At 44.4% G+C, this 15,533-nt stretch overlaps 1 protein-coding gene across 11 annotated transcripts in view; it reads right to left on the bottom strand.

Annotated features, from left to right (window-relative positions):
- The window catches only part of SPECC1 (sperm antigen with calponin homology and coiled-coil domains 1), a 282,425-nt gene that overhangs the window by 180,737 nt on the left and 86,155 nt on the right, over positions 1-15,533 (bottom strand). For all 11 annotated transcript variants that reach the window (XM_049638057.1, XM_049638062.1, XM_049638054.1 and 8 more), the window contains one exon: positions 10,989-11,124. In XM_049638057.1, the coding sequence (XP_049494014.1) occupies positions 10,989-11,124 (136 nt within the window). The remainder of the gene's footprint in view (positions 1-10,988; positions 11,125-15,533) is intronic.

Here is a 15,533-nt window from a genome sequence, read left to right as displayed (position 1 = left end):
GAAAGCAGTTGCAAATCAACTGGAAACCATTCACACTAGCAGCAGTAAGAGAGGGAGGGCATTACAAATCAAAGATAAAGAAAATACCTACTTGAAGAACACAGTGCATGCTCCCTTGGGCAGCGCACATTCTAAAACTGGAATGACACAGAGGTTACCATGGAAGATGACACACAAATTCACGAAGCTTTCCATATTTTTAAAAATGACTAAGGGGGACGCCTGACCACCTCAGTCAGTAGAGCATGCGACTCTTGATCTTGGGGTTGTGAGTCAAGCCCCACATGGGGCCTAGAGCTTACTTAAAAAAGAATGACTGGGGCGCCTGGGTGGCTCAGTCGCTTAGGCGGCCGACTTCGGCTCAGGTCATGATCTCGCGGTCCGTGGGTTCGAGCCCCGCATCGGGCTCTGTGCTGACAGCTCAGAACCCGGAGCCTGTTTCGGATTCTGTGTCTCCCTCTCTCTCTCTGACCCTCCCCCATTCATGCTCTGTCTCTCTCTGTCTCAAAAATAAATAAACGTTAAAAAAAAAAATTTTTTTTTAAAGAATGACTAAGGATTCCCATGCACAGAGTCATGAAAGTATAAAACCTAGACATAAATTCAACAGAGAGAGGAGGAGGGCACGGAGGAGGAGGAGGAGGAGGGGAAGGAAGGCCAGCAAGCCAACCTGTGCCCACGTTTCAGCAAGTCCCAGCCCCAATATTTACTAAGCATGGAATTGCACAGGCTGCTTAATCTCCCTGATCTACAAAATGGCAAGGACAGTAGGGCACCTGGGTGGCTCTGTCGGTTGAGCATCCGACTCTTGATCTCCGCTCAGGTCATGATCTCAGGGTCGTGAGTTCAAGCCCCCCGTTGGGCGCCACCCTGGACGTGGAGCCTACTTCAAAAAAAAAAAAAAAAAAGGCAAGGACAGTAATGATCCTATGTTCTAGGGTATTGTAAAGCCTAAAGGAGATGATATGTATCAAGCACATAGAACAATGGTTAGCACACAGTGTGCAAAGAATGTGACCTATTGGCAGTAATTCTACACTGGATGAAGATGATGGGGGAAAAAACAAGACTCCCCACCCCAGCAGAAGCAACAAGGTGGCGGAGGAAAGAATTCAGGAGTCAGACTGGGTTTGACTTTGGGAACACTGCCAAACCCCACCTGAGCCTGCTCAGTTGGTTAAGCGACTGACTCTTGATTTTGGCTCAGGTCACAATCCCACAGTTCATGGGTTCGAGCACCTTGTAGGTTTCCACCCTGCTTGGAATTCTGTCTTTCTCCCTGTCTGCCACTCCCCTGCTCATTCTCGTGCTCTCTCTCTTTCAAATATAAAAAAACTTTTTTTTTTTTTTTTTTTTTAAAGAACGTCTAGGGGCGCCTGGGTGGTTCAGTCAGTTAAGCGTCCGACTTCGGCTCAGGTCATGATCTCGCTGTTTGTGGGTTCGGGTCCCGCATCAAGCTCTGTGTTCATAGCTCAGAGCCTGGAGCCTGCTTCAGATTCTGTCTCTGTCTCTGTCTCCCTCTCTCTCTCTGCCCCTCTCCTGCTCGTGCTCTGTCTCTGTCTCTCAAAAATAAATAAATGATTAAAAAAAATTTTTTAAAGAACATCTACCTTCTAGGTTAGAGAGGTCAAAGAGGACAAGCATCTTAGGTTGCAGCCCAAGGTACACTGGTCTGACACGTGTAACTGGGGAATGGGCGGACGCTTGTGTAGGCAAGGACACGGGCGCCTTTTTGGAAGTGAGCCTGCTTCCTTAACACAGAGTCTGGCCAAGGTGCAGCTGGCACCGAACATTCAACTTACTTAACTTTTAGAAAACCCTGATACCAGTTTAAAATAAGGACATCCTGGGGTGCCTGGGTGGCTTGGTCGGTTAAGCGTCCGACTTCGGCTCAGGTCATGATCTCACGGTCCGTGAGTTCGAGCCCCACGTCGGGCTCTGTGCTGACAGCTCAGAGCCTGAAGCCTGTTTCAGATTCTGTGTCTCCCTCTCTCTCTGCTCCTCCCCTGTTCATGCTCTGTCTCTGTCTCAAAAATAAATAAACGTTAAAAAAAATTTTTTTTTAATAAAAAATAAATAAATAAATAAATAAAATAAGGACATCCTCTTAAATCCCACATGTGCTATGTATACAATCACCTAAATGAACACTTTTGTGTGGTGCCAGTTTTTATAACGTTCACCTGTGTGGCTACAGGACCCCCCCCCACCCCGGCCACCCTACTGGCCAAGCGCTGTCTCCAGAAGGGACTGGTGTTCAAGCTCATCCCTGGGGTGCCCGTCAGATCTCCTCTCACTAGCTCCACAGATACCGTGAGCAGAAAGCCGACCCTCCATCTACCCCACACCCACCGGGAGAATCAGCAATGTCACTCTGAGGCATAAAACCCAAAGGGTCAGGAGCAGGGACGGGGACGGCTACTTGCACACCCACGTTCATGGTGACATTATTCACCGGATCCAAGAGGTGTGAACGACACCAACATCCACTGATGGATGAATGGACAAACGAAATGTGACGTGTGCATACAGCGTCATGGAATTCAGCCTTAAAGAAAAAAAAAAGAAGAAGGGAATTCTGGCACTTGTTCCAGCACGGTTCAACCTTGAGGACGTTATGCTAAATGAGATAGGCCAGGCACGAAAGGATAAGGACTGCCTGACTCCACTTGTATGGAGTCTCTAGAACTGGCAATTCACAGAGGCAGAAAGTAGAATGCTGGTTGCCAGGCGCTGGGGGCGGGGGAGGAAGGAGTGGGGAGCTAGTGTTGAGCGGGGACAGAGTTTCAGTTGTGCGGGAGGAAAAGTGCTCTGTGGGTGGACGGGGGAGGGGGGCATGGCTGCAGGCCACTGTGAACGTGCTTAACGCCGCTGAACTGTACCCTTAGAAATGCTTCTGAAGATAATTGTTATGTCATGCGTCTTTTACCACAGTTCAAAAGAACCCATCAGGGGCGTTTAAAGCCATTGACTCCACCCTTCAAACTATACCCAGAACCTGGCTACTGCTCCCAGCTCCACGGCTACAACCCTGCCCAGGCCACCTCTTTCCCAGCCTCTGGTCTGGCCTCCCCACTCCATTCGTCCCCTCTCAACAAGCAGCCAAGGACTCCTTTCAGAATGAAGTCAGGAGACACCTGCGTGGCTCAGTCGGTTGAGCATCCGACTCTTGGTTTCGGCTCAGGTCACGATCTCACTGTTCGTGAGTTCGAGCCCGGAGCCGGGCTTGGGATTCTCTCTCTCTCTCTCTCTCTCTCTCTCTCTCTCTCTGCTCCCCCACCCTCAACGCACTTGCATGTGTACTCTCTCAAAAATAAAAATTTTTAAAAATAAAAAAAAAAAGGAATGAAGTCAGATCATGTCACTCTTCTGTTCCTTGGCCTTTCTGCCCTCGCCTCCCACTGCTGTCCTCGCTCACGCAGCTGCAGCCACAGTGGCCTCTCACTGTGGGTCACCCCTTTCTACCTGGCTGATGTCATCACCTCTTCCACGTCGCGCTCATGAACGCAGGCATCTCTTTCCTCTTCACCGATGGTTCTTTTTGCTTAGAGCAGTGCGGGGCACATAGGAGGCACTCAAAAATATCTGTTGAATTAGTGAATAAGTGAAAGGAGGATTGCTTCTCAAGTCTCGTAATGAAACCGTGCCTCGGCACCGGGCTCATAGCAGAAGGGCACGGCAGTGTCTTGACAAGGTTGCCATCTAGTGGCTGGATTCCTTTGTAGCTTTGTGGGGGCTCTCCCCACCTTTTGTGGGACCCTGAGATGAGCAGCCAATGGCGAAAGCAGGGAGGGCAAGTGCCTACGCACGAGGGACCATCGTGTTGTCTAAATCTACCCCGACAGGGTAAGATGAGATATATACAAAGGGCACCTTAGGGACAAAAGGAAGAAGAACGTATCTGGGCTGGAACGCAGATAGGTTAATAATATTGATCTAGAAAGAAAATCAGCAGGAGTGGATGTGGAGTGTGGAAACTGTTGTTCTTGAAATATTCTAGGAAAGGCTTCCAGAAACTCCATGCTCTCCCATTCAAGACCTGGGTCAGATGGCGAGTTAGCACTATGTGCGAGTGTGAGCAACCATGAAATTATTATTACTAAAGCACGGAGCATTTTCTGCTGGTACTGGGTTTGAGTGGTTCTCCCTAACGACGGATCGATTCCCAGGACAGGGTGCACGCGATACAGGCTGGTCGCAGGTTTAACTATTGTGAGTTTAAAACTATAATACCATATTATAATTTCATGCTAAGATCCTTGTTAAAATTAGTACAGTTGAGGGGCGCCTGGGTGGCTCAGTCGGTTAAGCGTCCGACTCTTGATTTCAGCTCAGGTCCTGATCTCACGGTTTGTTAAGTTCAAGCCCTGCATCAGGCTCTGCGCTGATAATGTGGAACCTGCTTGGGATTCTCTCTCTCTCTCTCTCTCTCTCTCTCTCTCTCTCTCTCTGTCTCTCTCTCCCACCCCTCCACCCTACTTATTCTTTCTCTCTCAAAATAAACAAATAAACTTAAAAAAATAAAATTAATGCAGTTGAAAGAAAACAGAAATAACACATACCATGCATTATGGAAAACTTGTCCCAAGGCCAAAAGTTCAGAAACTAAGACTTGAGGGCCATAAAAAGAACTCTGTTCCCTAAGAGTCTATATATATAATTTATAGTTGCAACTTTCCTTTAAGAGGAAATCAACTACATATTGTTAGCATTTTGCTTATTTTCTTTGTTTTCATTCTTTTTCTTTGTTTTTTTTTTTTTAATGTTTATTTACTTATTTTAAGAGACAGAGAGCTCACAAGTAGGGGAGGGGCAGAGAGACAGGAAGAGAGAGAATCTCAAGCAGGCTTGTAAATCCAACATCCAATGGGGGTGCCGTTTCTAACAAACTAAATCACTTCCATCTTTGTTGCCATGGTATTGAGATTTTAAAACCTGCACTTATTACTACAAAAGTACCAGCACTTTTGTTTCCCTGTTTCTCGTGTGTATGAGAGAAAGAGAGAGAGAGAAAAAAAACGTGATCCAATATTCAAATGGCCACCTAACACCCCTGTATCTACAACAGACAAGCCTGGCTGACGGGAAGCATCACCGTGTGGCTTAACAGCTGGCTCACCGGCTGATGCACAGGTCTGATTCACCGTGAACGAGGCAGTTTAGGGATACACGACAATGCACGGAGGCGCCAGCCGTCCAAAAAGCTGGTTAGAAAATTGTTGAGGACTGCCCGCGTTTCAAAATAAAAGTTCCAGAGGCAAGCTGTCATTTTCGAATGCAACTCCATTAATTCAAAGGACATAATTTCGTTATAGTAAAGAAGGTGGCAAACTGAATTCGTATGGCAACTTTAGGAATCGTAACTGTGCCTTGCAACCCACTAGCCCATTACAGTTTAGGAAGTCTTCAAGATCTCTGTCTTGAGAGCATCACTATGTAGCAGATATGCAAGTACTTCCTTAATTTGACAATTAAACAGGCTATTGCCCTAGGAGGTGTGGGAGTGAGCCCACTTGAGGAGCCAGGATGAAACCCAAGTCTTTCTCTGGAATCCTGAAACAAGGGAGCACATGCTGTGATCAAACAAATAGTTCATCAACAAAATGGTTAAACAAACATCACAAAAGCAAGTAGAAGTGGAAGATTTGGCAAAACAAACAAACAAACAAACCCTTTAGGTTTTGACCTGTATTTACTCTGTTTTTAATTTTTAAAGCATTGTATGGATAGGTTTAAAATTTTTCAAACAGTATAGAAAGATCCCACCTGAAGTCTCTTTCCCCCACCACTTTCAGTTCAGGTAACTCCTCAACGATAACCATTTTTATATCCCTCCAGAAAAAAAAGTTGTGATTTCAAATATAGTATTAATGTATATTTGAAAAAATTAAAGATCGTACTATAAGCACCATGGGCTTTTCCCCACTGAGTAATGTACTTTGATCTTCCCCTGTTGGTTACATACAAATCTACTGTGTCCGTTTTCGTAGCTGCATAGTATTCCACAGCATCACCCTCACATTATGCAACCAGCTCTGTACTGATACACGTTTAGGTGTTTCCAGTATTTTCCTATTATAAGAATGCCACAACTGTCTATATATATTGTCATCCTTTTTTCAAGTAAATCAGTCATATTAAATGCTGAGTAGCAGAAATCCTTGGTGAAAGACTATACATATTTCAAATGCAGACAGATATTACCTAACCATCTTTGTGCATCAAGTGTATGTGGAGTGCCAGCTTCCTTCACCCTTAAGAACATGAGAAGTTATCAACCACTTTCATTTTTGCTAATTTATTAGGGGAAATAGTATATCTACTTATTATTCTGACTTACATTTCTTTACCTATATGTGAGACTTAGCATCTTTCTAGTGGCTTGTGTGCGTATGTGTGTGTGTGTGTGTGTGTGTGTATGTGAATTAGCCATTTTCCTATTGTACTATTTTTCTTTTTCTTATTGATTTATATAAACTCTTTGGACATAAGCCCTTTGTTACATGTATTGCAAATAGCTTCCTCTTTTTACGAGGCAGTTTTTTTATATTTATGTGATTTTTCATCTTTTCTTATATGGCTTCTGTGTTTGCTCCTACTTAGAAAGGCCCTTCCAAGGTCAAGACTACAAATTGACTCTGATGTTTTTCTCTTTGTACGTTCATGGTTTCACTTTTTAATGTCTAAATCTTTAATCGGCTTGGAATTTATTTTGATGGTAGGAATGAGATAAGAATCCTATTTTATTTTTTCCCAAAGACCCAGTCGTTATTTTTTTAATACTTTTTAAGTGTTTATTTATTTATTTTGAGAGAGAGAGAGCACAAGCAGGGGAGGGGTGGAGAGAGAGGGAGAGAGAGAATCCCAAGCAGGCTTAGCACTGTCAGTGCAGAGCCCAATGTGGGGCTCAATCTCACGAACCGAGATCATGACCTGACCCACCATCAAGAGTCGGCCGCTTATCCGACTGAGCCACCCAGGCGCCCCATCAATCAGTCGTTACTTACGAATGAATTACCAGTCTTGATATAAGATGCTACTTTGTCCTATACTATCCTATATATATACTAGTCCAATGCAATCTGGACTTTCTCCATCGTCCATTGAACTGCCTATTGGTTCTCCAGTTCCAAGATGCTTAAACTTAGTCCCTTGGTTACTGTTTTTTTAGAAATTTTCTGATTATTGACAAATATTTAGTCTTCTAGATCAGGACCTATCCACAAAGGTACTATTAACGTTTTGGGCTGGATAATTCTTTATTGTGGGGGGCTGTCTTATGCGTTTAGCAGCCACCCTGACCTCCACCCACTAGGTGTCAGTAGCACACCCCTAATTATGAAAATCAAAAATGTCTGAAGACATTGCCAATTGTTCCTTGGGTTAGGGTGGTGGGCAAGAGGGCTGCCCATTGGGAACTACTGTTTTAGATAAACCCAGTATCATTTTCCCAGTGTTTGCACTCCCAGTCAATTTCCGCGGATACCTTCATTGGGGTGAAAAGAGATTCATAAAGTAATTTAGACAATGTTATTATATTTAAGATATTATACTTATTAAATATTTATTATATTTAACCTTCCTATTCAGGAACCATGTATATATATCCTTCTACTTATTTATTTCTCCTTTTATGTCCTTCAAAAGAATTTTAAGATTATTTTTTTAAAAATACAGTCTCTTGGGCACCTGGGTGGCTCAGTCATTAAGCATCTGACTTCGGCTCAGGTCATGATCTCGCAGTTTGTGAGTTCGAGCCCTGCATCAGGTAAGCTCAAGCCCCACTTCGGGTAAAACATGAGCCCTGGGTGAGCCCCGCTTTCTCTCTCTCTGTCTCTCTCTCTCTCCGTACCTCTCTCTCTCTCTCTCTCTCTCTCTCTCTGTCCCTTGCTCACTTGCACCCCCCCCCAAAAAAATATTTATGGTCTCTTATAATATTAAGTTTATTCCTATATATATTTTACCTTTTACATTCCTTTATAAATGGGATCATTTCTTACATTATTTATCTTTTCCAACCAGTCACTGATAGGAAAGTGACTTATATTTTGTATTCTACAACCACACACTAAACTCTTATTGTATCTAATAGATTGCAGGGCATTCTAAGTTTTTTCTAATGATAAAATGTTCAGCAAATTCTTTTTTTTTTTAATTTTTTTTTATGTTTATTTATTTTTGACAGAGAGAGAGAGAGAGAGAGAGAGAGACAGAGCATGAGCGGGGGGAGTGGCAGAGAGAGAGGGAGACACAGAATCCGAAGCAGGCTCCAGGCTCTGAGCTGTCAGCACAGAGCTCGATGCAGGGCTCGAACTCATGAACCATGAGATCATGACCTGAGCCAAAGTTGGACGCTCATCCGACTGAGCCATCCAGGCGCCCCAAATGTTCAGGAAATTCTAGGCATTTTTCTAAGCGTACGATGTTATCCTCTGTATAAAATCATCATTTTGTTTCCTCATTTCTAATATTTATGTAGCAATTGTTCCTCTGTCTCACTGCCCTGGTTAATACTTGCAGAAAAACTTAGTTGACAGGGATAATGATGGGCAATCTTTTGTTGTTGCTGTTGTTTATTTTTATTTACTTTTGAGAGATAGATAGAGAGCAAGCAGGGGAGGGGCAGAGAGAGAGAGAGAGACAGAATCGCAAGCAGGCTCCGTGCTGTCAGCCCAGAGCCCAACGCGGGGTTTAAACGCACAAACCGCGAGATCATGACCTGAGCCAAAATGAAGAGTTGGACGCTTAACCAACTGAGCCACCCAGACGCCCCCAGTGATGGGCCATCTTGAATCATTCTTGATTTTAATGGGAAGACTTCCAGGATTCCACCATTGAGGACAGTTCTGGCTTTGGTTTGAGATACATATACGTCATACCACTAGACAAGTATCCATACATTTGTAGCAAACCGAAAGTTTGTTTTTAAAAACAGAAAGATTGGGGCGCCTGGGTGGCTCGGTCGGTTAAGCGTCCGACTTCGGCTCAGGTCACGATCTCACGGTCCGTGAGTTCGAGCCCCGCGTCGGACTCTGTGCTGATGGCTCAGAGCCTGGAGCCTGTTTCGGATTCTGTGTCCCCCTCTCTCTCTGCCCCTCCCCTGTTCATGCTCTGTCTCTCTCTGTCTCAAAAATAAATAAATGTTAAAAAAAAAAAATTTTTAAAAATAAAATAAAAACGGAAAGATTGATAATTTTGCCAAATGTGTCTTCCACCTCTACTGAGATGACCAATGGTTCTCCTTCCTTGGTCTACCGATATTGTACAATAGATTATATTACTAAATTTCCAAACATTAAGGCTTTCTTGGCATAAATCCACTTCGTTGCGATGTATACTATTATTCTCTTAATTTCTTCTTGAATTCTATTTGCTAATATTCCGATCCCACATTTTTTTAAAGCTTATTTATTTTGAGTGGGGGGAGGGGCAGGGAGAGGGGGAGAGAGAGAATCCCAAGCACGCCCCACACGGTCAGCGAGGAGCCCGATGCGGGGCTCGAACTCACGAACCGTGAGGTCATGACCTGAGCCGAAATCCAGAGTCACTGACTTACTGGCTTACTACTGACTGAGCCACCCAGGTGACCCTGGATCTCACACTTTTACATCAATATTTCAGAGTGAGATCTTTTTGTCATTTTTTTTAAAATGGGGCTTTGTCAACTTTTGAAACTCGTGTTTCGGCCGGCGTGATAGAAAGAAGTTGTACTTTCATTTGTTGTATTTTTAAATCCAAATGTGTGTATTTAGTATGAAAGTAGTCTTTAAAATAGTAAAACCATTGTATAGAAACATGAGGCCCTTACATCAAAAAAAAAAAAAAAAGCCACATATACTCTTCATAGATTCAACTTTTAGAAAACTGAGTACATTAAAATACACCTTTGGAGAGCTAATCTGGGTTGTGGTATTTTATGCAGACACAAAAAATCATAAGTATACTACCATTCAACCTCCATTATAAAGTACTAATGACATAATTCAGCTATTTTCCCATCTCATCTCAGACAATTTAGCAATACAGGGAGATCTACACTAAAACAGTTGGACCATGGAAATCTTAGCTTTCTTACCAAAATAAAATCAAATACATTCCTGGTGTTTTATGCTTTCCAAGCTCTGAACTCACATATAATGGTTAAAAAACCCTTTTCTGATTCTCAGAAAACTACGAAACCTGAGAAAGTTCCCCGGGTCCCATGGCCACTGCCACCTAAGTGACTCAGAGCAGCCTTTATGGGAGGATTTTCCCAGACTTCCACAGGGTCCAGGAAGGATGCCGTCCACCCAGGCCCGTGAGAGGCCTACAGCGTTCATTCACTCATCGAATATGTACCTCATACCAAGAACCCAGAACCGACACTAGCTTGCCAGAAATGCCTCGGAGGAATTTCACACACACATGGTGACAGATGGACAGCGAGACGGACAGAGGGAACCACAGCACTCCTTCCTACCTTTTTGTTTCTTCTCAGTCTCCTCACTAGACGTAAACTCGCCGTGGGCAGGGATGTCGTTGCCTAAACCCCTTCCTGGCCCAGAGTAAGGGCCAGCAAAACATCTCTGATGAGGGGAGGGACGCAGGAATCATTGAATGTTTTTCAAAACACCAAGATGAATGGCCTGCTTAGGTCCCTTGTACCCAGGTCCCTCCTGCCTGGGTCCTTCCCACCTGGTCCTTTTCACCTGAGGCTCTCCTGCGTGGGGCCTTCCCACCTGGGTTCTTCCTACCTGGGGCCTTCCTATCTGGATCCCTCTCACCTGAGTCCCTCCAGCCCGGGGCCCTCCTGCCTGAGTCCCTCCAGCCTGGGGCCCTCCTGCCTGAGTCCCTCCTGCCTGGGGTCCTCCTGCCTGGGGTCCTCCAGCCTGAGGTCCTCCTCTCTGAGTCCCTCCAGCCCGGGGCCCTCCTGCCTGGGGTCCTCCTCTCTGAGTCCCTCCTGCCTGGGGCCCTCCTGCCCTGGGCTCTCCGACCTGGGTCCTTCCTACCTGGGTTGCTCCTCAGGCGGCTCTCAGCAAGTTCAGAGATGGCTCCAGCTGTCGAAGTCTTTTTCAGTCGAACTACCCCAGAAGCGGCCGTACTTCCTGGTTTGTTGAGCATGTCCTCACTGCTGGCCCTCTTGAGCTGACAGAGGATGAAAACATGTATCATCAGTAGGGAGTGCTATAGACCAAGAAAACACAGCGCAATAGCACCTGCCCTGTGGTTAAGATGCTGTGATGACACTTTCAGGAGTATCCCACTGGGAGGTGGAAACTTGCAAAGCTAGACAAACCTGTGTCTATCGTTTACAGGACAGAGTACGACCTTCCATTACTGTTTCAAAGAATAGTATAAGATGATGGGTGAATATGACCCATCGTGTCACACTTCAAATAATGATTTTTTTAAAAACCTGCTTTCCTGGGGGCACCTGGGTGGCTCAGTCGGTTGAGCGCCTGACTTCGGCTCAGGTCATGATCTCAGTTTGTGAGTTCGAGCCCTGCATCGGGCTCTCTGCTGTAAAGCCTGCTTTGGATCCTCTGTTCTCTCTCTGTGTCCCTCCCCTGCTCACTCTCTCTAAAGAACAAAAACAAAAAACCCTGCCTTCCTGGGTTTTAAATTAAAATTAAATTAAAAAAATTAAAATTAAAAAAAAATTAAAAAAATTTTTTTTTAATTTAAAAAAATTAAAAAAATTAAAAAACAATAAAAAATTTAAAAATTAAATTTAAAAAATTTAAAAATTTAAAAATTAAAAAAATTAAAATTAAAATTAAAAAAATTTAAAAAATTAAAAAATTAAAAAATTTTAGAAAAAGGGGGGGAGGGAGGGAGATGATAAAAAAAAGAACTGTGAGATGCACAAAAGGCAAGATGGGGCAATGTGCAGAAAATTCAAGGACAACAAAAAATAGCTTAAAAATACATATCTCAGTTATAGAGATGTCTGTGTGTATACGTACGTGTGTGTGTATATGTACGTGTATACATATGTATGTATATGTGCACATACACATATATGGGGGAAGTAGAAGGAGGACATAGAAACAATCTGAACATGTAACATGTGCTCCATACCGGGCACTCCATATATGATCTCACACAGACGTGTTCAAAGGGAATAAAGGAACTTTCCTGGAGGCCAGAAGAACACTGCTTATGGAGACAGAAAGAAAGCAGAAACTCCTTTTTCTGCTTTCTTCCCTGTCACGAAACCAGGAAAACAAACATGTGTTAAAAGGAACTGAAATCTAAGAGGGGGAGCCCCTAAATGAGCTCACAGCTCTGGCCCAAGTAAATTACAGTCAGGGTCAGTGAGAGACACTGCAAATAAATTTTCTCAACCACCGTAAGTCTTCTCGAAAGAATGTTCCTGAAGAGGAACAGTGCTAGAAGACTGGAGCCAGGCAGATGCCCGGAGCCATCCCGAATATATCTGACATCTGGAGAGAGCAGTATGGGAAAGCCCTCAAATCAATGGAGGCCTGGAGCAGGCAGTCCCTGCCACCCACCCTGGCTTGAGAGCCCAAAGGGCCAGCTCCATCCCACTCTACTGGCTTTGGGGTCATTTACTGAAGGGTAGGTGTTTAAATATTTGCACAATTAAAAAAAAAATTTCCATTTTTGCATTGTTTAGATTTCAGGGTATTAACAATACACACCCCAGAATGGTTTGAAAGAAAACAAAACAAAACAAAACAAAACAAAACCAAGTGTTGGTGAGGTTGTGAAGCAACGGGAACTCTCATGCTCTGCTTGTGGGAGTATGTACCGATAAGCCGCTCTGTAAAGCTGGCAGTATCTGTTAGAGGTGAATATCTGCACGCTATGATTCAGCCATCCCACTCCTAAATCTATATCCAAGAGAGAAATGAGGACATGGGCTCATCAAAAGAATGTTCACAGCAGCTGTATTTATGAGAGCCCCCAAAAATACAATCCATGTGTTCACCAGCAAGAGGAGAGAGTTAAAGAATGACTTAGTAGACAACAGAAAGTACACAGTAAAAAAAGAAAAAAAAAGGAATTACTGATACACCAATAGATGAATGGATCCCACAGAGACGCCAAGTGAAAGAAATTAGACATACAAGAGTATACCCTTCCTGATTCCACTTTTTACAGAGCTAAGAATTGGTAAAAACCAAATGATGGTGATAGAAGTCAAAATAGTGGTTCCCTCCGGGGGTGTTACTGACTGGGAAGGAAGCTTCTGGGGTTGGGGCGGGGGGGCGGAATGTTCTATATCTTGACTTGGTGGTGGTTTATATAGATATGGCCACATGTAAAAACTCAATGAGTTGTATGGCTAAGACTAAGATTAATGCGCTCCACATACTTTATTTTATTTATTTATTTGTTTGTTTATTTATTTATTTTTGTGTGTGGTTCTCACACTTTTTAAAAAAATTTTTTTTAATGTTTATTTTTATTTTTGACAGAGAGAGAGAGAGAGAGAGAGAGCAGAGCATGAGCGGGGGAGGGGCAGAGAGAGAGGGGGAAACAGAATCCGAAGCAGTTTCCAGGCTCCGAGCCGTCCGCACAGAGCCCGACGCGGGCCTTGAACTCACACTGTGAGATCATGACCTGAGCCGAGGTCGGACGCTCAACCGACTGAGCCACCCAGGCGCCCCCACATACTTTATTCTAAGTGTGTTTGGCTTCAACAAAAAACAAAAGGAAAATGAGGGGACGGGTTATAACTGGGGTGAAGTCTTGCTTCCACCCTTACAAATCCTAGTCCACTTTTTTCCTTTTCTCCCCATTGTTATTTTAGAGATTTTTTTTTTATTGTGGTAAAATATACACGACACAAAATGTGCCATTTAAAGTGTACACGTCAGTGGCATTATGTACATTCTCCCTGTTCAGCAACCATCACCACCCACCATCCACCTCCGGACCTTTTCCACCATCGCAAAGTGAGACTCTACTCATGAAATAATAATTCCCCGTAGCCTTTCTACAAGAGGGAAGATGCTGGGGCACCTGGGTAGTTCAGTCGGTTAAGCGTCTGACTTCGACTCAGGTCGTAATCTCATGGTTCGTGAGTTCAAGCCCCGCGTCGGGCTCTGTGCTGACAGCTCGGCGCCTGGAGCCTGCTTCGGATTCTGTGTCTCCCTCTCTCTCTGCCCCTCCCCTGCTCGCACTCTGTCTCTCTCTCTGTCTCTGTCTCTGTCTCTCTCTCAAAAATAAACATTAAAAAAAATTTTTTTTAAAAAGAGGGAAGATGGTAAAAGTCTTAAGATTAGCCCAGAAGTTCTAGTCAATGTCTTTAAACAAATTATTCATTTTAAAAACAAATAGCTAACATGGAAAGGATGATTGACATGTACTTCTAGTCACTAGAAGTGAGCAGAACCATATTTTCTGGCCAATTGCACAGACCCCTAGTTTAACAAAAGGACTAAATACGGCATCTGGGTTGTTGCCTTTCTTTTTTTTTTTTTTTCAATATTTATTTATTTTTGAGAGAGAGACAGAGATAAAGCATTAGTGGGGGGAGGCAGAGAGAGAGGGAGACACAGAATCCGAAGCAGGCTCTAGACTCTGAGCTGTCAGCACAGAGCCCGACGCGGGGCTCGAACTCACAGCCTGCAGGATCATGACCTGAGCTAAAGTCAGACGCTTAACCGATGGAGCCACCCAGGCGCCCCACTCCATTGCCCTTCTTCCGGGGACTCCATCATTGTTTTTCTACCTCCTGTCTCAGAGTAACAAGGGTTCCTGCACCCCATTTCTCCAGCCTGTCAAATTATCTGTGAAGTCACCAGTGAAATGCGTGTTTAGCACTAAATGACAATAGTTCATGATGTCAGCAGCTTTTTCTCAATAGAAAAAAACCTATTATTCGCTCTGCCTAGAAGCATGCCCGGATGCCTCCCCGGGTCCCCAAAGAAAATCAATTCTGATTTGAGATGTTGAAAATTCCCTAGACAAACACCTCAAATGAAAAAGGGAAATCGTTACAGTTAAGGGGGTTTCTAACGCAATAATGCAAATGATGTGCACTTGGTTCTGTTTTCCTCCATCTGATTCCCCCGACGGTACTAGGATCAGTAAATTGGATGCAAAGTGTTGAATAATCTAAATCCACAGCAAAAGGCCAGGAGAGCAAAGGCTCGGTCTGCCAACCAGAACAGGGAATCCAAAATGGGAGGCTCTTCCCCCCCCCACCCCGATCCCCCCGCCCACCCACTGGGGCCAGAAGTGAAACTGTCTCCTGCAAGCCCCCCAAGGCCTCCACCCACCTCCGCGCCCTGCGTGTGGCGCCCAGGGGGTAGAGCTTGCTCCCCACTCTCCTCGTCCACCTTTTTGCAAGAGCTTCGTCCTTAACGAGATGACAGGTGGAGGCCACAGAGGACAGGACTCAGCAAGCAGTGGGAGACTTCCCCCTTCGTGGTCCCACTGTGTGTTATAAATAGATCTGATCCTGTCCTTTCCAGGCAAAAGGACACAGCTGATGTGCTACAGGCCAGCAGCGTGCGGACTTCGGATGGCAGCAAGGCTGTTCTACAGGGAGCACCTCATTTCCCCTGGGCCCTCCACAG

Source organism: Panthera uncia, chromosome E1 (genome assembly GCF_023721935.1).
Source record: "Panthera uncia isolate 11264 chromosome E1, Puncia_PCG_1.0, whole genome shotgun sequence".
Classification (NCBI taxonomy): Eukaryota; Metazoa; Chordata; class Mammalia; order Carnivora; family Felidae; genus Panthera; species Panthera uncia.
Note: the sequence above shows the minus strand (reverse complement) of the source record. Positions and strands in the feature narration are given on the sequence as shown.